General features: G+C 43.4%; 6 protein-coding genes across 13 annotated transcripts; 3 read left to right on the plus strand and 3 right to left on the minus strand.

The window, feature by feature from the left end:
- Positions 1-6: 6 nt before the first annotated feature.
- On the minus strand, positions 7-1,992 carry Phers-m (Phenylalanyl-tRNA synthetase, mitochondrial). Of its 2 annotated transcripts, none has more exons than XM_076816643.1 (4): positions 1,842-1,992; positions 786-1,504; positions 410-702; positions 7-327 (listed from the first exon to the last, which is right to left on the minus strand). In XM_076816643.1, exons 1-4 carry the CDS (start codon positions 1,844-1,846, stop codon positions 37-39), a joined length of 1,308 nt encoding a protein of 435 aa, XP_076672758.1. In that variant the 5' UTR covers positions 1,847-1,992; the 3' UTR covers positions 7-36. The 2 variants fall into 2 exon arrangements, with proteins under 2 accessions (XP_076672758.1, XP_076672759.1); XM_076816644.1 differs by having other exon boundaries at positions 1,833-1,970.
- A 423-nt stretch (positions 1,993-2,415) lies between these two features.
- Bcn92 (LYR motif-containing protein bcn92) lies at positions 2,416-3,095 on the plus strand. Its single transcript, XM_076816687.1, has 2 exons — positions 2,416-2,557; positions 2,696-3,095. The coding sequence occupies exons 1-2, from the start codon at positions 2,475-2,477 to the stop codon at positions 2,889-2,891; spliced, it is 279 nt and encodes a 92-aa protein (XP_076672802.1). The 5' UTR covers positions 2,416-2,474; the 3' UTR covers positions 2,892-3,095.
- A 262-nt stretch (positions 3,096-3,357) lies between these two features.
- Syx16 (syntaxin 16) lies at positions 3,358-6,518 on the plus strand. Its single transcript, XM_076816657.1, has 5 exons — positions 3,358-3,750; positions 3,850-4,068; positions 4,844-5,051; positions 5,128-5,387; positions 5,495-6,518. The coding sequence occupies exons 1-5, from the start codon at positions 3,670-3,672 to the stop codon at positions 5,702-5,704; spliced, it is 978 nt and encodes a 325-aa protein (XP_076672772.1). The 5' UTR covers positions 3,358-3,669; the 3' UTR covers positions 5,705-6,518.
- On the minus strand, positions 5,643-15,807 carry LOC143371445 (oxidative stress-induced growth inhibitor 1). 4 transcript variants are annotated; one of them, XM_076816630.1, is made up of 7 exons: positions 15,589-15,807; positions 8,922-9,032; positions 8,315-8,784; positions 7,976-8,241; positions 7,605-7,870; positions 7,138-7,539; positions 5,643-7,066 (listed from the first exon to the last, which is right to left on the minus strand). In XM_076816630.1, exons 2-7 carry the CDS (start codon positions 8,980-8,982, stop codon positions 6,825-6,827), a joined length of 1,707 nt encoding a protein of 568 aa, XP_076672745.1. In that variant the 5' UTR covers positions 8,983-9,032; positions 15,589-15,807; the 3' UTR covers positions 5,643-6,824. The 4 variants fall into 4 exon arrangements, with proteins under 4 accessions (XP_076672745.1, XP_076672746.1, XP_076672743.1 ...); XM_076816631.1 differs by lacking the exon at positions 15,589-15,807 and adding an exon at positions 12,710-12,808; XM_076816628.1 differs by lacking the exon at positions 15,589-15,807 and adding an exon at positions 12,461-12,614.
- An 865-nt stretch (positions 15,808-16,672) lies between these two features.
- On the minus strand, positions 16,673-19,542 carry LOC143371467 (protein-L-isoaspartate(D-aspartate) O-methyltransferase). Of its 4 annotated transcripts, none has more exons than XM_076816666.1 (6): positions 18,996-19,542; positions 18,533-18,618; positions 18,302-18,441; positions 17,535-17,760; positions 17,164-17,249; positions 16,673-17,088 (listed from the first exon to the last, which is right to left on the minus strand). In XM_076816666.1, exons 2-6 carry the CDS (start codon positions 18,585-18,587, stop codon positions 16,900-16,902), a joined length of 696 nt encoding a protein of 231 aa, XP_076672781.1. In that variant the 5' UTR covers positions 18,588-18,618; positions 18,996-19,542; the 3' UTR covers positions 16,673-16,899. The 4 variants fall into 4 exon arrangements, with proteins under 4 accessions (XP_076672781.1, XP_076672779.1, XP_076672780.1 ...); XM_076816664.1 differs by having other exon boundaries at positions 18,533-18,636; XM_076816665.1 differs by having other exon boundaries at positions 18,533-18,668; positions 18,996-19,014.
- A 542-nt stretch (positions 19,543-20,084) lies between these two features.
- LOC143371448 (facilitated trehalose transporter Tret1) lies at positions 20,085-21,957 on the plus strand. Its single transcript, XM_076816634.1, has 4 exons — positions 20,085-20,228; positions 20,353-20,920; positions 21,041-21,242; positions 21,322-21,957. The coding sequence occupies exons 1-4, from the start codon at positions 20,165-20,167 to the stop codon at positions 21,955-21,957; spliced, it is 1,470 nt and encodes a 489-aa protein (XP_076672749.1). The 5' UTR covers positions 20,085-20,164.
- Positions 21,958-22,018: the final 61 nt, after the last annotated feature.

The following is a 22,018-nucleotide window of genomic DNA, read 5'->3' on the forward strand; positions in this document are numbered from 1 at the left end:
AGCAAATAGCGGGTGAAATGTTCTTTATTTTCTCGCTCATCTCACTTTAACGTGTAATTCCGCAGTAGCTGTTTTCCCTATCTGCGAATGAATACCATTTACTTCGATTTTTGATAGGGTACGTTCCATATGTCTGTACACTATAGTATAACAGTGCGACAATCTTTTAGTTTCAGGATGAGTGAACTCATCCTTCAATAGAATTTGTTCTATTCTGTCGCCACCGACATTCCGGACGATTTCATAAAACTCATTCGACGAGTAGGACCCATCCTCGGGCAACCAAAAACTTATGTCGTTCTTACACGGGGGATAAACGCTAATAGGCTGTAAAGATTACATGTCATTGTTAAAATTTCTTTTCCCAATAGAAGATCTAAATTTTCTAATTCTTAATATATCCCTTTACTTTGTATTGTATCATTGTATTAGGATCTTCAACTTTGAATTGGTTCAAGAAGCCCATATCTTTGCTCCAAAATAACCTGATGTCGGGAATATCGTATAAACGCATAGCCACTCTTTCTAAACCCAGTCCAAATGCCCACCCGATGCGCTCCCCTGCGCCCGAATTTTGTAGAATCTCTTGGCGCATGATACCGCATCCCAGTATTTCGAGCCATTGATTCTGATAGTAGACCTCTAGCTCCCACGATGGATGGGTGAATGGGAAATATTCTTCGACCCATCTGCATTGGATCTCTAGAATGGAAAACTTGCAGTTATAGTGATCTATTGAAGTAATTTAAACTATCCCGTCGAGTGTTTCTTTCCCATTGAGTTACCTGGTCCGAAAAGTGCCTGCGCTAAGCCTGTTAAAGTGTTCTTTAATTCATGCTCCATTAGTTTTACCGATTCCAAAGTATGGCACCCCTGTTTCTCGCTGGTTTCGACACCCCTATGTTCGAACAACCTCGATCCATCAGAATTATTTGTACTTTGAAACAATTCCTCCGCTGTACACAATCTGACAGCATCCGCTTGGTGAAAAACAGGATAATGCGTAGAATCTATTTCATCCTTGCGATAGACATCGCCAATTACAAGAAAATTATTCAACCCCATAGAAATTAGTTCCGCTTGGTGAGCTGTCGTATGCGCTCGCAGTACAGTGTCCTGATTTACATAATAACAATCTGTTTTGCTCCTACTCGGATGATCATTCGGTACAAGAAGAGACTGAAAATTTTGAGTTACAGTGACTATAGGAGATATGCGATCGAATGTGCTGAATAAAGGATTTCCGATACGATTGTAAAATTGCTTGTAGATATAGTTAACAAGGCGTTGACGTATGTGAGATAAAGGATGGTATTTGGTAAGATGCAGGTTTCTTCCTAATTTGGAAACAATATTGGGAGTGATATTTGTCCATTCGTCTCTCGGATACGTGTGGCCAAACAAAGTTATTTGTTTGTTCGTTTGAACGTCCGTAGCTGTGGACAAGAGTCTATGCAATGGTACTTTTGCACTAGTCCGTCCAAAGTTTGCACACATTTTGTACCTACAAAATCAAACCTTAAACATCGTACATAAATAGAAGCCATTAGTCTACCAGTGGCGGGTTTTAGAGGGGGAGGGGGCGCGCGCCCCTCGCGAGGGAAAAAAATTATTTTAATTTGCAGAATACTTATTTTAAATTAGCAATATGAGGGAAATTATGATAAATTGATACTAAAAAAAAAACACTTTTTCATTTAGCAGTAAAATATCGGAAAGGTCCCTGGTTTATTTCTCAGACCTACGCCCCCCATTAAGAAAATCTTGGATTCGCCCCTGCACCCCCCGAAAATCCCAAATTCGCCCCTGTAATCTACTGTAAATAATCTAACCATCCTCACATCATCGTAATATAATGATTTCATGTATTCCAGAATGGCAGTCTTCTTGCAAAATTCCGTATGATATATGATTTACAAGCAAAGTGGTGCTAATAATCGCTAGATAAAATTTACATAGCGTTAAACGGTGTTAAAAGAGAAAAGACGACACAACACGTGATGAAAACATCCTTAAAATTGCCATCTGGGCGTGTTTTAACGCCCACTTTAGTTCATATTTTTCACCGCTACGCGCCGCTAGAATTTCTGTGTTTGTTCCTGAAATGAACAAATTTTCGCAGGGATTGGCGGGCTTAAGCTACGCTGATGGAGGGGGAAACACCTACGGAAGCGGTGGTAATGTGTGCATGAACTGCGCCTGCGTCAATGCGACCTTACCACCGCTTCTGTAGGTGTTGCCCCCTCCATCAGCGTAGCTTAAGCTCGCCGATCTCTGAATTTTCGAAACGCTTTTCCACTTTCCGAAGGAATAAATGAAGAATTTCATTGTAAAAAATGGTTGAATAATGATTTCCTGTCGCTCTAGAGAACCTCGGATGGTAAATAAATAATCAAATAAACAGGCCAAGGAATTCGTGTACTCCTACTTAAGTACGTCCGACGTATAACCTCTTTCATAAGTGAATTCAAACGATGGCTGGTAGTCGGAACTCGGTTCTAGCCCTTTACCGAAATCTAATCCGTGAAAGCAAAAAATGGGATTCCTACAATTACCGGTAAGCGTGAGCTACTTTAAAATTCAGAACATACTGGAAATATCGAATCTTGCAATCATCTAATTAATCTGTAATGTTATATATGGAAGTGAAGCAACTGTGTTTATCAGTAATGAAAATATTCTGCATTTATTATAGGATGTATGCTTTGCGCAAAATTCGACATGAATTTGAAGAAAACAAGGCACTTAGGGATCAGGAAAAGATCGATAAATGTTGCAGACATGGACAAGAAGCGCTTCAAGTTATTAAAAGACAAGTGATCATTGGAAATCTATATAGTACCAGACCGTTAATTATCGAAACTAATAAAGATAAGGCTACTTTGAATTAAGAAACAAGCTTGAAGCTTAATACCGCAGAAGATGTTTGTTACTTGAAACTGAAGTGACAGGGTTTCACTCGGCAGAAATGCATAGAAATAAACGAAGAATGTACTCTTGTTTAGAGAGAATCTTAATGGTTCCATAATAATCTTGCAAATACTGTACAAATATGTATTACGAATAAAGCAATATACTTGCGTACTAGCAAAGGATACTGTATTCATATAATTTGTAAGCTATTTATAATTTGTAATGCAAGTGTATCTAATAATGTATAGTAAATTACGAAATATATATTAACTAACTTTTATACAGAAGTATGTATAATCAAAGCACTCCAATAAGTTTAATTTTCTGCTGCTGGCAAACATGACGCGCGCGCGAGTCCCATGACGCCCATGCGTGATATGATCGTGTAATAAGTAGATTAAACGAATTTTATCAGATATATATTATACAGTGACGAGATAGGAAACTTTGATAAAGGATCACGCGTGATATGTTAACAGTTTTATGTGAGGATTCTGTGTAGCGAGGATAAGAAGGGAAAGAAAGTTGTAGATCTGATTTCATTTCTGAGTTTGGTAGTACTGTTCTACGATAGAACTTCTATCAGCTGTTCTGATTTCTGACTTCTCTCGATGCGCGATGACTGCGCGATGACAAATGGAGCGCATTAAAAGGCAGAGGAGTTTCGTCTCGTGTTGTCTGCTTGCGAACGATTAGAATGAATTTTAGGCTGTTGTGAATTGTGTGACGAGTACTTAATCGAAAGAGTCGGTAAAAATGGCTATGAGAAACTTGACGGAACCGTTTATTTTGATGCGGAATAATGCCTTACAAAGCAAACATATATATGCCGAGCAGGTATGACACGTACATATAACCTATGACTTGTGAAATATTTGCAATTCGAATTTGTTGGTACAGCGGATAAAAGTTAGACGGTGTGGAATGCCTTTTCAGAATTTATCCGACCGAATGGCATTGGTGGCTCCTGACTCCGGCAGTTGCGATAACGTAGAATTAAGAAACATTAGTTTGGAGTCTAACGCGCCTCCAATTTGGACCGATGCTTTGGAGGAGACACAATACATTCTAAGCAGGTTGCGCGTGAAGATAGATGCATTGGTAGAGTTACATGCCAAACAGTTGACTAGGCCAACACTCGATGATACTTCGCAGGTTCGTCTTAATCGATAACTTGAATGGAATAATAACACTAGTTTACAGTCATTTGGTAAGGGAGACTCCGCTATGAACTTCTTATTTAAGGTGCTCGCCTAAACTCAGAAATCGACATGAGATGAAATCCTATGGATACGTTTTTGAGATATCGCCTGATGAATATTTTGGTAATTTTTTAAGAAGACGACCCAACGTTTTTGGCCATATCTCACGTTAGAGTTGGCAGATTTGATCGCAACGACTCTTAAATTAAAGGTAATTAAATTGCATACAATTCTTTCATACAGTGTTTTCCAATAGGACAAATAGTCTAGGCGAAATCGAGTGAAACTTAAGAAAAATTTACGTTACTGTTTTGGGGCCGAAATTGAAATCGAAAATTCACTACACAGCCTGGAAGGAACGAATTGTATGCCATTTAATTACCTTTAATTTCAGAGTCGTCGCGATCAAATCGGTCAACTCTAACGCAAGATATAGCCAATAATGTCGAGTCGTCTTCTTAAAAAATTACCAAAATATTCATCGGGCGGTATTGCAAAAACGTATCCATAGGATTTCGTCTCATGTCGATTTCTGAGTTTAGGGGACCACCAGTTTAGCGGAGTCTCGATGACAAATAATTTTGTAGATTTTGTAAACTAGTGTAATATGTACTGTACCGAATTTGAAGAGAGTGCTCTATACGTAACGCCACAGAGTCATGCAATTGTTCTGATTTACTTTGATTACTTAATTGTTAGAGAGCAAATCGTTAAAAACATGTCTACAGGAAGAAAGACAAATGGAACAGCTAACACGAGAAATAGGACGCGCATTTTCTAGCGGTTACCGGCAAGTGCAGACTATAAAAACCGCTGCAAGGCATACTATTAAACCTGTAGAGCGTCAATTAGCTACAAGCGCGGTAATGGCACTTTCCACCTCTTTACAAGAACTGGGTCTTCGATACCGGTCGGCTCAGAGTCACTACCTAACACGTACGATCGATTTTCACTAATCCTGTCGATTGAGGATCTCTAAAGCCGACCGTCAAAAGATTTCTTACGATTTCAGAGGTAAAATCAAGGGAAGAGAGGAGCAATCAATTTTTTACCGAAGATCAATCGATATATTCGAATAGCACCATGACGGACACATGGCTAGTGGAGTCCAGTGAAACGATTGCGAATTCTTGGCACGAGAACGAACAACGGCAAGACTCTGTACTTTTACAATTGGAGGATACAGAAGACAGAACGAGATTAGCTTTGGAAAGAGAAGAACAAATTGGCAATATTGTCCAGAGTATATCAGACCTCAGACACATATTCAAAGTAAGAGAGTTCGATAATTGTATATCCTTCGTAGAGAATAGAAAACCAGGGGCCCCATCCTAGTCGTAGTTGGAAGTTTTAAGTAAAAAAAAATCTCCCCTGAACAGGATTTAGGCACCATGGTACAGGATCAAGGCACTATTCTGGATAGGATCGATTATAACATCGAGCAAACGCAAGTGCAAGTACAAGAAGGCTATAAACAATTAAAAAAGGCAGACTCTTATCAAAGGGCTAATAGAAAATTGTACTGTATAGTTGTTCTCGCTGGAGCTATTATTCTAGTTAGTTTTTTCTTCATTGTATTTAAAACATAATTTCTAAATTACCGTGTTTATAATAATATACATATGTATACAATATCCAAACGAGTTGGGCAAACGAACCTTCGTATACAAACAGTTGTTATTTATTACTGTTTCTTGAAACGAGACATTCATAGCGCGTGTTCTGCTTGGGACGCAATATTTTTTAACAAGATTCGTAAATATGGCAGTGCGAAATAACCACGACAATGGTGTATTGTTAATTGAAGCTCGTTCAGAACCCTACTATTCCCGTGGATACGATCAACACGATTGCACCCATCGCATGTACTAATCTTGCCTTTTGATGTCGCCAAATGTTCTGTATCTTTCAAGTAATAAACCGCGCAATACGACGTTACATTATGTTACGTAGATTAGAGTGGCGCAACTGTAAAATGATGGTTGGGAAGTTACGTACGTCCACAAATGGCAAGACCGATACAAGACTTCGTATCGTACAAGATAGGCTACTCCTCGAATGCCGCACCTTTTATCACAGACTAAGCGACACGTGTATATATATATATAATTTCTCTACCCGTATCCGCCTTACAGACGCGTTATTTAAACTTGTAAAAATATGTTTGTACATAGTTGGTGTGTTGAAAAAAATACTACCGGTACAAGGTATAGACCATTCTTTCGTTTTCGTGTATCTGCGTACACCTATTTGTACATCTAATTAAATGTAATTAGTCTTTAAAACGTTGAGTTTTCATTGAGAAAATAGTTGACAGCTCGACACGATAATGGCGCGAGATGTAACATGGTACTGTAACAGCATTTATTTTAATAAATGGAATGCGCTAAATGTTGGTATGAACGTAGTGCGAATTTTATTGTGCCATATACTATCCTTGTATATCTGAGCTTGTCTTTCCCGTATCAAACTACAGAGACTTAAGATAAGTTAAGATACTCGTTAAGTGCAGTTTTAGAAACCGCGACGTAGGATTAAAAATGTAAAAAACGTGTAACAAAGATCTTTTTAAGAGCTACTATGTACACGTCGTGTACTTTGACAAATTCTTTGTTTTTTAACGAGAAACGACAAAGGCAAAGGCAAAGCTGGTGAATTTACGACGGAAAATTAGAGAGAACAAGTGTGCGGGGGGGGGGGGGGGGCGTCTCACGTGGTAGACGTGCTCAAAATATGAACTAAAATTCCCAACGCTCCTCCGAGTATATAACGTACAAAATTATCACCGACCAAAGGACCTAGGGCGTAAAGATCGGTGGCCGGCGCGTTAGTCACCTCGTACGTAAAATCATCGACCTCGATCGGATTCGATTTACCGTCTATCGGTTTATCGGGGTATCTTCCGAGACCAAAACCACTGGCTTCCAGATAGGACAGGTCAGGTTTATACCCTGCGGATAAATACTTGGTTACGATCGAAAGAGTTGGCGCGCTCGCGTGACCTTTGCCGCGATGTACTTACCGATAAGTACAGCGACGATCGAGACGCGAAACGCGTGTAACTGTCCATCCGGAGAGGAGAGCGTGGCCACCCGTTTCTCAGATGCAAGGGCACCGATACGACTGTTCTTGCTTGGCTCGTCGTCGAAGCCGACCAGCGTGTATCCCGGCAACGCTCTGTACAGCGGATAATTCGTACCCCCGTCTGCCATCATCTCGTAAACCTTATGATACTCAGGGTACATGGAATTCGGAAGCTCCTGCAATCGATCGTACTTGGTGTGGTGTTGTTTCTCGGAGGACGTGTCCCGAAACGCGTGCAGCACAGGGATGCCTCGGAAACGCGCGGCCATTATCGCATCTGCTGCGCTCAGCCCGGCACCGATCACGAGCACCGGCTCCATTCGCTCCGCCAATTCTTCGCCTGGAATCCAACGACGCGATCGACAATTGACGGATAGAGAACAAAAGAACCGTATGCTCGCGTACCGTGCTGCTGATCAACCAGACGGTCCAATCTCGATTCCAGATAGTTCAAATCCTGCGTGATCCACTGGGGCCTTGATTCTTCGCCTGGTATTCCCAGTCGGTTGGAGAGATCGGTCGTGCCGGTCGCGAGAACGGCTCGTTTGCATCGGTATCGGAAGAGTTTCCCAGTGTTCTTGTCGAACCCCTCCACCGCCCATCCGTAACGATTGTCTTCCTTGGTGCCATTCGGCGCGCTGACCCGCCTTACCGAGGTAACCACGGTCCCGCTGCAAAACGATGTTCGTCGCGACACGTTATACATACTTAGTTAGCCACGTACCTACCGCCGCTCTTTTTATCACGGGGAACTCGACCTAAACCGAGATACGAACCATCGAAAGTATTGCTGCAATCCTTTTCTGCGCACGTAATCTCTGTAATAGGCGGCTACCATGCCAACGGAAACTCTGCTCGCCGTTTTGCAACCGCTCGACGGTTCCTCTTGATAGCTGTAATCGGATAGCTCGTAATCCTCTGTCGGTTTCGCTGCCGTTATACGTTCTTCCGATTCTACCATCATCTCCCACTGCCTTATGTCCAAGTCTGGCAAGGACATCCACCGGTTCAAGCTGATGGTCAACACGTTCGGATCCATGGACTGCAAGGCGAGGGAAAGTTTTAGGAAACCAGCGGATAGATCGCTTTTATAAGATAAATAGATTTCTCGCTACCTGCCAGGCGCCACCCGGTTGATCTTTGCCGAGCACAACGTGATCTATCACTTTGTGCTCGTTGCACTGCTCGGCGGATTTCCAAGTAAGAAGAGACGGCAGGTCCATGCCAGCGTCTACGCATGGATGCTGAAGTTGGTCCATCAGGAGGGCTAAAGGTCGGCCACCGAGCCTGCCCTCGAGCCCAGAAGAGAGGCATTCCAGTTTGCAGCGCGTGCTACCGGCCAGCCCCCGTGCTGGTCTTTTTGCCTCGCCCCGTTCCGACCTGCTTTGCTGGTGCTGGTGCCATCGTTTGCTCGTACCGTTTCTCACCTCCTCGCCGGTCGTGTGGTCGCACTCTTCGCTCTCGGACTTCGTGCTGAAATGCAGCCTGGCGGTGAGCATCTCGTCCCCGGGATGTGGCTCGCCGGTATAGTACGGCCAATTCCCGGCGAGCATGTAAGAGAGGCATATTCCACTGGGCCCGTTTCCTAAACGAAAAACACTCGGCGGTAAGAACGCGCCCGCTTTCTTATTGGCAACGCTAAACGATAAGATTGCCTATGTGAAGTCTGGTTCAGAGAAGGCGAAGGGGAGTATAGCACGTGTGGGATTCCTTCTTTCATACCTATGATCACCACATCCTTATAGACGACGTCCGTATCGCCGTTGTCGCAACAATTTTGCATCGTTCCACCGATTCGCGCTCTTGGCTGCCCCTTCGATTCTCTTCCAACAACTGCAACAGACAATTAACAATCTAATCAATTGTAGCCGTGAGAAACGGCAGCCGGCCGTGTTATGGTAACGTTCAACGTACGCGTGTAGTACGTACGTATGTACAGTGAGTAACGAAAAATATTCGGACGCTGTTTAAAATCGCGCAACTTTTTTAGAATCGCTCCAAATGTTATGAGTTTTTTTAGAGAAGCTGGAAGTGGCGTGTCTCGTCGTTTTGAAAAAAATGCACTTGGTATAGCAAAAAAAAAATAGTAAAGGTCGTTTTTTAAACTTTTTTGTGAGCCTGTAATGAAAATCCCCATGAAAACTTGAAAAAAGTAAAAAAATTACGCCGAGTACATGAAATCAAATCACAAAAAATAGAAGATTATACCTAACTGCATTTTTTTTAAAAAACGACGAAACACGTCACTTAGCAAACTAATCCTTCCAGCTTCTAAATAAAACTCGTTTCATTTGGACCAATTCTAAAAAAGCTATGCGATTTTGACCTTCCTGAAACTCGCGTGACTTTTCATTGCATAATGACTCGCGTCGGTCTGTGAGACCATGTTTTACGCGTTGAAGATTTACTCTGTACAGTTCCGTAAAATTAATTTTTAATATTCACTCAGAATTACAACACAACGAAAAAAAAATGCACAAACTAATTTGGAAAATATATATTTCTTTCATTAGCAGCCTTCCGAGACAGTGTTCAATAATTTGAACGTAAAACTACATTCCGCGGGCGTAGTTACTGTATAATCTCGCGTCGGTTTCGCGGACCGAGAAACATCTGCATACCTAAAAGACTGTAACGTGCAAAAGTGCGCGGAAAGCTGCTGTTGTCATCCTACGAACTATTTAGGAAAGTACAAGGCGCGGGGGAGCGGGGGCTATTAATGATTTCCGAAATAATGAGCGAATTTTGTATTCGAACAAAGTTTTATTATTGAACGAATTAAAAATATTTTCGTTACTCACTGTACGTACGTTGCGAAGGAACGTCTTGGATTATAAACGCTCGAAATATTTCCCACATGATTCGCGCTGCGCACGTGCTTAATGCGTAAAGGGACAAAGGGAGGGACAACCCTTGCCGCGTGTACAATGGCACCCCGAGGTAAGCGCAACAGTGATACAACTCTTTCACGATGACGCGGGAATATCGAAAGGAAGGTGAGCAGAGATAGTTGCGCAACAGATCCCTAACGATGACTCGCGGTAATTGAATGCCGTTTATCGCGGGAAAACTGAAATCGCACGGAATCCGCGGAAACGCCGATATCAGCGATAACACGACCAATTACGTTTAACACAAAGTCGACAATATCGGAGTCGTTTTATATCTGTCGGTCGCGTTCGCGATGTGCTCTACGCATCGTTCACAATTTCATCCGTCCAAGACTCAGGCCGCGAATTCTGGTCAAGTTAAATTGATTCGATGGAACGATATGATCGCTTAACCTTACAGTTTCGTCTCGACACCACTCAACGATTAGACGCGGTTACATCAGCTATGCTTCATTATAGGATCTAATGAAACCCGATGCGAAGAATAGTCTCCGATTACATCTCCGATCAGCCACGGGCTCATAGTCTACTAACTACTTGTATCCTTATCTCCTACGAATAACAAGCAGGACAGAGGGAACTCCTTCTTTAAACAGCCGCGGGGTTCGCTGAAACGCCGGTCCAGGGATACCAGAGTTGGGCAAAATGTAATCTAATCGCAACGTATAAATTGCGATTAAAATGTAATTGTGTAGTTGATTGCACATTATTTTCCGTAATCGTTAATTTAGGTAGTTGACGAAACCAAATGGTCTGGGTTATCCCTCAGAGTTGGGCGAAATGTAATCTAATTACAACTTACAAATTAGGATTAAAATGTAACTGCGTAGTTGATTGCACATTATTTTCTGTAATCGTTAATTTAGGTAGTTGACGAAACCAAATGGCCTGGGTTATCCCTCAGAGTTGGGCGAAATGTAATCTAATTACAACTTACAAATTAGGATTAAAATGTAACTGCGTAGTTGATTGCACATTACTTTCTGTAATCGTTAATTTAGGTAGTTGACGAAACCAAATGGTCTGGGTTATCCCTCAGAGTTGGGCGAAATGTAATCTAATTACAACTTACAAATTAGGATTAAAATGTAACTGTGTAGTTGATTACACATTATTTTCTGTAATCGTTAATTTAGGTAGTTGACGAAACCAAATGGTCAACTACCTAAATTAACGATTACAGAAAGTAATGTGCAATCAACGACACAGTTACATTTTAATCCTAATTTGTAAGTTGTAATTAGATTACATTTCGCCCAACTCTGAGGGATACCTAGCGGCGACGGATTCCACGCTTCAGCATCGTCGAATAATGACGCGTTCAATATACACTTAACGAGTTCTTACTGGCGACAAACGATCGAATGATCCGACCTCCCCTGGTCTGGCAAGACAATATTTTAATCCAGCATCCTTGACACGGCGAACGCGCGCACGGACTTCCTTTACACTTTTCACAGAACTACCTACCGTGCACCGTGAGCGAGAATGCACGTGCAGCCGCGTGGTCTTCTACGGCCAACGATTTAAAGCGTCGCTATTAAACGATGAAATTACAAAAACACTCGCCAGCAGGAAAAAGGATTGAAGGTAAGAAGAGCCGGGTGGCCGCAAGCGCGCCGCACCGAAGGAACAATCAGCTCGTTTCCATTGCTTTCGAACACTGCGGCCACGCGATAGCGATTCGTATCATTGCCAGAACAATGTGGAAAGATCGATTTCGACGCGCTCCAGGACGAGCGATCGATGTTCTAGTCTAGTAGAAACGCCGCGACGCGACCAGACGGTCAACAACTAGTCGACACTGTGGATAGATGTAACCCCGTTCTAAGGGATGATTACGTTTTACGCTGGCGAACGCTACGGATTCTAATTTAGACTCGCAACTTTATTCGCCAACCGACTGGAACGTTAAACTAATTTACCGCGCATATAGCTATGTAAATGGAACGCGGTCTGCGAGGAACCGTGCGTGCGACCACGCGACCACGATTTTGCAAACGCGACGGAAACTTGATAACCACACAGGCCACTGGGGGTACCATTGTTTATCGAGTAAGAATAATATTCACTACTGCAGAGCACACTCATCGCTAATGTAACGTTAGTGAAACGGCTTTGGTAGGTTCGCGGTGAAATAATTATCGGGGCAAATTACCTTGCCTAGGGTTTCGCGCACCATGAGCGAATCAACGAAAATACACTCTAGCGCTACATCTTGTCAAGCATGACTCGCCACTTCGATCGTGGCTGTAATAATTAGCCGAGTTCTCGAAAGAACGTGACGGGGCAGGATTCGAATAGGGTGCGCGGGCAACTTTGTGAAATTGGATATCGCGTTTAATTGTAAGTAGGTACGTGGCCACTCACCTCGCAGTAGATATCGGCACTGTGGCAGATGAGTCACGAGATGAAAGCAAGCCTCGGCAGCACACGCGTCGCCTCGGTGTCGTCGGTACTTGATAAAAAAGAAAAAAGGTTGATCCAGTCAGAATCGCGATAGCGGTGCTCGCGACTGTGTTCTATGTTTACGCGAGAACGGTCGGCGTCCAACTGAAGCGCTAGCCGCTAGCGCTAGCGAGTAGCGTTAGCAAAATGTGAAATGCGTACTGTACTTACTCCCTTCTTCTATTCCACGAGGAGACCACCGACCACTGACACCGAACCGACCCAATCGCTGGTCCCACTCATTCTTCCCGTTCCGCGGAAGGTCACGATCTATCGCGACATACATACATGTAATGCTTCTTTATGTAACGACATAAGGCAGCCACTGTACGGCACTACGGCGCACCAAACTACCGGGCAAATCTGCATATACGTTTACAATTAATATCGCTTATGTTCCAATCTTTCGATCGAACGTAGAAAAAGTGTTTTGGCGGTTGCGCAAGAGGTCGAAAGGAGCAAAACGATATCTGCTCGGATTCTTTTTCACTCGACCGTTATTCGTTACGTTGCGCGGTTCTCTTCAATCAGGATTTACACTTGCAGCCCTTTCATTTGCATAGTTTGCGAGAGCCGAATATCGATTGCTAATACGTGCACGTAGAGGGCATTATTTTTCATTCAACTCCTCCTGGAATTCATTAACTCTTAATGGTACTCCTACCGCGACCGGTCGAATGACCGTTTTTTAAATTTCGATTGGAATTTACTATATACAACGCGATTGAATCGCCTTTAAACTTCGCGACTTTTCCTCAAATATACGTATGTACGTGATGTACTTCTGAATAAAAGAAACTATATTTTTATACTGTTAAATTGGGTGTTATTTTCATTCTATATTAAGAAATATAAGTTGTGCTAAAGACCGGTCATTTCACCGGTCGCGGTAGGAATAGGTGTACGTGAAGTGTCGGTGGGAATTTTGTTAAGGGGAGGTTCCGGTCTAAAAATCGATTTTTTTATTTCATTTTTCAAGCGAACAGTCTTTTAGGAATGCGTGTTTAAAAGGATTTGTTGAAATTCGTAAAATTCCTGAAGTTGTAGGCATTTGAGTAGCGGCAAATGCATGGGTAACAACCGGCCACTCGTAAAACTTTAAACGCGCTTTTCTCGAAACAGTGTTCTTAAAATCGATGGGACCTGTATCTCCAAAAGTTACTATCCGATTCGACTGAAACTATTTTTATTTTGAAGCTGTTTTTATTTTTACTTCTGGCTAGGGGGAAACCAGAAAGAAATTATAGAAGAATTGAATATTTATAATTTTCAAAGGTATTGAAAGCTCGAAAAATATAGGGAAAAAGTGATTTCAAACTTCAAGTGTCGTTATTTTCTAAAAAAAATGTCATTGTTGTAAGTTTTTCGTCCCCCCACAGCCAGAAGTATATTCTTCAAAATAAAAAAAAGTTTTAGTCAAATCGGATAATAACTTTTGGAGATACAGGTCCCACCGATTTGGATGAATTTTTTGACGCCTTGACTTTAACGACTCCCCAGTGCCGTCTGCAATGATTAATTATAAAACAAAAAATATATTTCTATAACTTAAGCCATCCTTAATACAACGCAAAAAGTCCCATTAAATTATATATAGTAGTTTTCGTTTAATTAATTCCTAAAGATCACCTATTTTTATGGGCTCTAGACCGGAATCTCCCCTTAATACGACCGGCATCGCCGCGCCGTAGCCGTAGTTTTAGTCGTATCGACGTCACGATCGATCTAGCGCTGTACAAAATTAATGTCTGGCTTTTAGGTCTGTGAGTCGAAACGAAACCGGACGAAGGTCGTACAACAAATCGCGATGCTTTTTCGCTGCCCGCGAAAAAACCGGTTGTGCCTTTCACCATTCGGTTCCCAGATAAATGCAAGTGTAAGAAACGACTTTTCTCGGGTCCCTCTCAATTTCAGCTTCCTAACAATTAATGCGAGATATGTTCAGAAAATTTCTATTCTATCGCAACTCGAATTGCCACTGAAATTTCGTCGTCTGTATAATCAGTAGCGTCTTTACGTCACGGGCACTCTGGGCAGTTGCCAGGGGCCCCATGATAGTAGGGGCCTCCAAATAAAAAAATTCTGATTTTAAGCCCTATTCAGGGGCCCCAGTGCATTGATTTGCCCGGGGGCCTCCAATGATCTTAAGACGCTTCTGTGTATAATCGATCGACTTTCGATTAAACCCAAATATATAGGTAGTATTAACGTCCGGCGGTTTAAAGCGAATCGACGATCGATTACTGGTGAGAAACTTTTTCTTTCCAAACAAGGCAAACGAAAACTCTTTTTTGTCCATCTCCGTTCATTCTGGATGTGTAAACGTATTTCGCGACTGTACTTATAAACGCGTGAAAGAAGCAGCTGTCCTGGATAATATGTCGTATAGTTTATTGATATCGCGAACAGTATATTTGTGCACGTGCAGAAAGGACGAATGAACGCAAGGAAGAAATCTGCTATAAAATGGTAAATAAAAAACGCGGCAACAAGAATCCTACCGTGGGAATTGTATGGGGTTGCGCTTGATTCAGCAGGAAACGTTCTGCGCACATGCCGCGTGTCTGAAGCACATGCGATGCTTCCAGGATTACTTACCTCGTCTGGACAAATCACTGGGCTCGATAAGAATTACGTAATTTGGTCAAACGTCATTTTGGAAACATCATGATACGCGTTAAAAATAGAAGGTCGCGTAACAGGCACGCCATGTATGTATGTATGCGTAGAATTACATGCGACGTGTAGACTGTGTAAAGTTACGTTGCACGTACATATCACTGCATCGGATCTACACGAGATACAAGGCAGTCTCTATTCTAAGTTTTACGCAGAAAAGTTAACGTAAAAGAAACGCGTTTCCACCGCACCGTGCAGAGACCGGGACCGGGACATTAAGCTGGCCGAACGAACAACTAACAATAAGTACCTAGCGAAATTTTGGGAATAAAGTCGTGCGAATGAATAAAGACGATGATCGTTGGATTCATGCTACCTATTAAAATGCTTAAACAAGGGAAATATTATTAAAGTGACCGAAGCTTAATTACCTGTTCGTCCTCTATATGATCACGGCATCCCGTCTAATCTGGATTGCAAACTTTAATCGAATACATCGCGTAGCAATTTTGTTGAACGATGTTTCGGACACATCCACGATCATCAGTTATTTTCTGTCGATAGCAAGCACTCTCGAGTATCATTTTTCGAGTTATTTTCCTTTGCACACCGCAAGAATATCCCGTGGCGAATCGTTGCGTATTTCTTGGTTCAACGGCGTCGTCTCTTACCTCGTATTTGACAAGTACTATCGGCCGAAACAAGAAATTCTCTATGGGTTCGCGAATCTTCCTCCCAACGAAATCACGACAAACGATTTTGGATTTACGTTATAAGAGAGCATATGTTCGAGCTTTCTCAAGCTTTCTGCACCGATACACCTCGCAGACGCATCGATTTCTATTTATACGAGGTTAGGTTTCGTTGGGTGCATATAGGCCATCATAGGTCATATAGCAGACTGGGTATCCCTATCCCCGTTCAAACATACAGCAACTAGCGCCATCTTTCCATGAACGCTGTAACTCATAAACGTTTATATTCGATCGCAAAAACGCGATATATATAGAATTATAGATCATATTATGCGACTTTTATACAGAATCTTTATAGTCCAGTGAAATTAAACGGAAATCTGCCCAATCTACGGAATAAATCCCAGCAAGTAGAATTTATAGCTTAGGAAATTCTCTACAAAAAAGGTCGTATGAGTTTTTTTCGTGCAATTGACCCCTTGAAACTTGGGAACCCGACATACACGAACACGATTACTCCTACGAAAAAAACTCATAGCACCTTTTTTTTGTAGAGAATTTCCTAAGCTACAAATTCTATAATCACTATTTTTATCGTAAAATCGCTAGATAATGAGATTCGCAAAAAACTGTTTTTTTTTAACCCCCTGTAAAATTTTTGGCGGCGGTCGGATCGATGGGAACTTTTGACATATTGTTTGAAACGACCAAATAAAGTCCCGTACCAAAATTTAGCTTGCTGGAATTTATTTCGAAGACAAATCCTAATTTCCTTGGACTATTAATGAAAGGAGCGTAAATATCGACAATAAGATCAAACTAGAAGTTACCTTCTATCCGGAAAATATATTTTATTGTTACGTGTTACATGTTGTTTTGATAAAAAAAAAAAAAAAATTGCTGCCTAAATAACATCGTGTTGTCTGTGGAAACAAAGCTTTCGTGTTAAAATTTGTATTTTATCGATCAACGTGATTATCGCTGACGATTATGTTGCAAAGCTGCAAACTAGCTAAAAGATTTCTCTAAACATTTACAATTGCATTGCTAATGATCGGTGTGTAATTGAGTGGTAGGATCGGTAAGAGGAACATAGGACACTTGCATCAGCTTTTTCTTTGCGACCGTGCCATCGGTGTTCTTATCCACTTGGACTAAATCTTGAAGTCTTTGGAAGCCTTCTATGGTGACCACTGGACAGACTAGCCGTCCTCCAGGAGCTAGTTGGTCGATCAGCTGCAATACATTTTACATCTAAAATAGTCTGTCTCTACGGAACTCAAAGACCGCTAGTTTTCCAATCTTTCGTACCTGTTGCGGTAAAGTCTCCGCTGCTGCTCCAACGTGAATCGCGTTGTAGGGTCCGTCTGCAGCGTGTCCCAACCTGCCGTCTCCCACTAGGCGCATTTACAATGACCTGTAGTTAGTCTTCGGCCTATCTTTTACGTAACGCACAGCGCACAGCAATCACACGCAGTTGGTGGACACGGTCCTGTTTCATTCTTCGTGGCAAGGTACGCAACCTAATCCGCGTGGGTGTATTGAATACGTCGAGTTTCTTAACATTGCAGGAAAGAGATGTGATCTTCAATGTCAAATCGGACAATGTCTTTTTCTATTTCCCGACACCAACTATCCGTGAATGAAAATCGCAACGCGTCTAGAATCTCCTATACTCTTACCAATAAATTTAACCCGACCTTCCTTGATGAAATGGGGGCAATCCTCGCGTACGTTTCTCATAGACATTTCAATTAGTTCAGGAATGTGATCTATACCGATCACGCGGCCGCGCGAGCCCACCATAAATGCCATGCAAGCCGATAAATAACCAGATCCTGATCCAACGTCCAATGCTTTTGCTCCATCTACCAGCTGATCGGATAAAATGGACAGTGCGTAGGCGTGCTACAAAAGATACATTACTCTTTGTACTTCCATTCTGTCATCGTATTAATTAGTCTTAATCTATTTCTCTGCGCGTGTACGTTAGAAGTGTACAGTAGTTGTACGGCCAGTGAACCTAACCAGTCTATGTAGAGGTAATTGGCGATCCGTGTAATTAAAATTGAGAGTTGAGGATTGTAGGGGAGTTACGGGACGAAAGGAAACGATTAGGTGGAATTAAGAATACTTTAATTGGATATTTCAATGGTAATTAGGACAATAGCCGCACACGCATACCGAACGCGATCTCGGAGAAGAATCACGCCTCGCCGGGCCCGCACGTTCGTTATCTCGTCGCTGCGCGACGATTGGCATTTGCCTATTAGCCACGGCGGCAGAATCTCCTACAGCTAGGCGTGATTCTTCTCCGAGAGCGTGTATGGTATGCGTGTGCGGCTATTGCCCTAATTACCATTGAAATATCCAATTAAAGTATTCTTAATTCCACCTAATTGTTTCCTTTTGTCCCGTAACTCCCCTACAAGATCAATATAGCACTCACCATGTGGGGAGCGCTAATCGTAACGTTGTACCCTATCCTCCTTGGCCTATCTAGATATGGATCGGATTCGTGACAATATCTTGCTCTGTCAACGGCAAGCATTGCTGCCTCTGCTCTGTCTGTTGCCAGAATACCTGCTTCTGCAATACAGTTATGCAATTAGATTTCACGTGTTCCAGAAAGCCAAAACTAGGATTCTTATTAACAGTGGGAACTTGCGACAAGTCTTACCTTTTAGTTTAACAACCATCTCCTGATTCGTAGTTCCACTGCAGTGCCATGCCATGTTCCCTAGCAAAGTAGGTAGATATAGCACGCTGAGAAATGCAGCGTATCTGTTTTTAAAGAAGAAAAGATGAAAGACTTCCTAGGGCATATATGTAATTACGTATACGCGCTATTGTCGCGTACTAAATTCGTTAGAAAAACTTAGAGGCTCAACATGAAAGACAATAGCAAACTATATTAAAATGATAAATGAACGTATATGTACGAGGCGTGACTGGTAAAGGATGCACCGAAGTTCTCGTGTGATGTGTGGTGCAGTTTTAGTGGGGCAAGCAAGCATTCTTTCCAAGTCGATTCATTCTGAGAATATGATAGCAGATATTGGCAGCTATCGTGAAATGGTGTCACTGTTTCATAGTAAGCGACACGTATTGAAATCGAAGATTGCGTTTACGAGGTTAAATACCTTGTATTGCGGTTATCTAGATGAGAGAGATACGGTGTGACAGTTACGCGCTTGTGACTCTATACGTAATAACGTAACCAATGGATCCGTGCGCGCGCGGGTCCAATCTTAGCGCGACGTCGTGTCGATGATGTTTACTACAAACATATATGCAGTAGTCAGTTACTTGCATATCTACATAGATAGCAACGGCTTAGAAATTCGTTAGAATTATCATAGAATTTTTTCAAATGAATCTATCGTTCTTCCATTGAAAGTATAGGTAATATATGAATAGTATAGGTAATTAGTGAAAACGGAATTCATATCGACGAGCCGTGAAACGATGAAGGAAGAGATCTCCAGAATCCTACTTGTCATTCAAGAATCGCAGCTTTATGCGCTTTCGACAGTTTCGAGCGTTTCGACATCGTGGTATCGCGATATCATTGCGTAACAGCCCCAAACGTGTGCATCGTTCGCTAAAAATGATCGTAAACCCGCGGGCGCATAAATTAATTTGAAGCTGCGCGTTAGGAAAGGCCAGCTGTCTCTCGCGGGTTCGTAAATTAGCTCCGCTGCTGAGAACCGATAAAGTAGACCGATAGTAAATCATAGTGATGTGGTGACAGTGGTGAAACGATTTCTGCATTTGCGTGTCCGTGAAAACTTACGTACATGGCGCCCAAAGGTGCGTAGATCGCGATAATCCGTAACTCCAGGTGGTGGGAACACTTATAAGTACGTCTCGCAGTGGTGTTCGCATGTGTGAATCTCGAACGATTAGTACTTACGTGAATGAATTTAAAATTCTGTTTGAAAATGTACACTATAGATGCGGCTAGCGTACGGAAAACCGGGTGAAGAGAAGACAAAGGGGATATCGCCGGTACATACTGATAGCGAGGCAAAGAAGCAGCTGTTTGTCAAGCACACAGAAGGAGGTAAGCTTTACGTTTCTCTGACAGCAAGGCGAAAGATAAGAATCATACATTGGATTCGTTCGAGTTTGGTAACGAGGTGGTTAGCGATCGGTATAAATTGAATGGTGGTTCGAATCATCTTTGCTAGTGGAAAATCGATCGCGAGGCCAGGAAACTCTCTGGGTGAAATCGACGCGGCTGTTTTATAAAAAATAGAGTGATCTCGTTTGCCGTTTTCTCGTCGTCGAGACTTTAACGCGGTTAGGGATGACGGAAAGAAAGAAAGCTATCGAGCCAGGAAAGTTTCGGCAGCTTTTCCTCGCGCTGATCGGTAAGTATGTACTTCAGGTTTCTCAGGACTCCGAGGAGGAGACGCACGGGGCAGTCGGGTTGCGTCGGGTCGGGTCGCGGCACGGCCGACAGGAACAGGTTCGATCGGTACAATTGTGTTTTAGCGAACATCTCTACGATGTCGTACGGGATGATGGTAGGTTGGCCGTCACCAGCGATACCGCAGCTACAAAGCGAGAGTCCCGCTGTGGGTAGGGAGCCGATGACGGACGAGACGGCGTCTTGGTTGAGCGGGATCATGTGCCTGACGGCTGCTTTTATCACTCTGGGGATCGGCGGATTAGCGGATCGATACGGCCGGAAAGTGGTCGGATGCCTGGCAGCCTTGCCGTGCTGCGTCGGTTGGCTATTGATAATTTTCGCGACAGAGCAGACGCACCTGTTGGTGGCGCGCTTCTTCTGTGGCATGGGTGCCGCGGCGGTTTTGTTCGTGGTGCCGACCTACGTGTCGGAGATCTCCTGCGATGCTATACGAGGCATGCTCGGCAGCCTGCTGGTGCTGATACTGAACGGCGGCGTCTTGTTCGTTTACGTTCTCGGCGCGCTCTGCTCGTTCCGCGTGGTCGCTATCGTTGCGTTCACCTTGCCGTTGCTCTATCTCGCCTTCTTCATTTTCGTACCCGAATCGCCTGTGTATCTTATACGGCGCAATCGACTGGACGAAGCCGCTAGGTAAGCGAAGAATTCCTAGGCGCCCCGGCTCATCCCCTTCTTGTTCCGGTGGTGTTCCACCGCTCCGTAGGTAGTGCACAGGGTAGACACCCCTTCGTTTCAATTTCGTATCTCTCGTAGATCCTTGAGATGGCTGAAAGCCGGACACGAGCCGACGGTAGAGCGGGAGATGTTGCGTTTGCAAGCGGAAGCGAAAGATCTGAAGGTTTCGGGGAGGTCGATCGGCCCGAGGGACTTATTTCGGGACAGAGCCACGATCAAAGGACTGATCATTACGCTGGGTCTGTTCAGCGGTCAACAATTTTGCGGGATATTCGCGATGGTAAAGATACGGCGGTTTTGATCGCTTCGATCGGCCCTCCGCAATTTCTGCGCCTGCAGGTTTGTTTTTTCATTCGCAGATAAGCTACACGGAAACGATCTTTGGCATATCCGGCAGCTCATTGTCGCCACACGTCTCGGCGGTCATCGTGGGCGCGATACAACTGTTCGGCTCGTACTTGTCCACTTCGTTGATGGAACGACTCGGTAGAAGGCCTTTGCTTCTAATATCTTGCTCGGGAATGTGTGTCTGCCACTACATACTTGGGACCTTCTGCTACCTACAATCGCTTCGATACGATGTCACCGCCTTCAATTGGATCCCGGTTACAGCCTTATCCACCTTCGTGATCATGTTCAGCCTTGGGATGGGCCCGGGCCCGTATGTGGTCTCCTCGGAGATACTCAGCCGAGACGTTTCGAGCGTGATCGTGACTCTGGGCTTGTTCTCCGTTTGGAGCACGGCGTTCCTCGTTCTGAAATTCTTCCCGAACGTGGTCGCTTGGCTGGGCATGTACGGCTGCTTCTTCCTCTTGGGTACCCTCTGCGCGTTCACCTGCGCCTTCGTTTTCGCGCTTATTCCGGAAACCAAAGGTCTGCCTCGCCAATTAATCCTGGACCGACTAAGTGGCGCACCCTCCACACTAAACGACACGCGATACGTGTCATCGAGTGACGTTATCGAGAAAGCTATGCCGCCACCGGAACAAATTTGAAAGCCGTATCTCGCCGTGGGTAGTGGACCATGCCTCTTTAATGCCTAAAGGCTGATTCAGA

Source organism: Andrena cerasifolii, chromosome 7 (genome assembly GCF_050908995.1).
Source record: "Andrena cerasifolii isolate SP2316 chromosome 7, iyAndCera1_principal, whole genome shotgun sequence".
NCBI lineage: Eukaryota > Metazoa > Arthropoda > Insecta > Hymenoptera > Andrenidae > Andrena > Andrena cerasifolii.

Coding starts and splice junctions, on each gene's coding strand:
- Phers-m (XM_076816643.1), bottom strand. Junction 703..785: donor GCAGGCACTTTTCGGACCAG/GTAACTCAATGG, acceptor TTTCCATTCTAG/AGATCCAATGCAGATGGGTC. Junction 328..409: donor ATACAATGATACAATACAAA/GTAAAGGGATAT, acceptor TAATCTTTACAG/CCTATTAGCGTTTATCCCCC.
- Bcn92 (XM_076816687.1), top strand. CDS start 2,475: ATGGCTGGTAGTCGGAACTCGGTTCTAGCCCTTTACCGAAATCTAATC. Junction 2,558..2,695: donor TGGGATTCCTACAATTACCG/GTAAGCGTGAGC, acceptor CATTTATTATAG/GATGTATGCTTTGCGCAAAA.
- Syx16 (XM_076816657.1), top strand. CDS start 3,670: ATGGCTATGAGAAACTTGACGGAACCGTTTATTTTGATGCGGAATAAT. Junction 3,751..3,849: donor AACATATATATGCCGAGCAG/GTATGACACGTA, acceptor ATGCCTTTTCAG/AATTTATCCGACCGAATGGC. Junction 4,069..4,843: donor CACTCGATGATACTTCGCAG/GTTCGTCTTAAT, acceptor ACATGTCTACAG/GAAGAAAGACAAATGGAACA.
- LOC143371445 (XM_076816627.1), bottom strand. CDS start 10,058: ATGTGGGAAATATTTCGAGCGTTTATAATCCAAGACGTTCCTTCGCAA. Junction 9,033..10,000: donor TCCTTCGCAACGTACGTACA/GTGAGTAACGAA, acceptor TGTCTGTTGCAG/TTGTTGGAAGAGAATCGAAG. Junction 7,067..7,137: donor GATCGTCGCTGTACTTATCG/GTAAGTACATCG, acceptor ATTTATCCGCAG/GGTATAAACCTGACCTGTCC.
- LOC143371467 (XM_076816663.1), bottom strand. CDS start 18,869: ATGCTTGCTTGCCCCACTAAAACTGCACCACACATCACACGAGAACTT. Junction 18,442..18,532: donor GATGGTTGTTAAACTAAAAG/GTAAGACTTGTC, acceptor ACTGTATTGCAG/AAGCAGGTATTCTGGCAACA. Junction 17,761..18,301: donor CGATTAGCGCTCCCCACATG/GTGAGTGCTATA, acceptor TATCTTTTGTAG/CACGCCTACGCACTGTCCAT.
- LOC143371448 (XM_076816634.1), top strand. CDS start 20,165: ATGACGGAAAGAAAGAAAGCTATCGAGCCAGGAAAGTTTCGGCAGCTT. Junction 20,921..21,040: donor CGACTGGACGAAGCCGCTAG/GTAAGCGAAGAA, acceptor TATCTCTCGTAG/ATCCTTGAGATGGCTGAAAG. Junction 21,243..21,321: donor TTTGCGGGATATTCGCGATG/GTAAAGATACGG, acceptor TTTCATTCGCAG/ATAAGCTACACGGAAACGAT.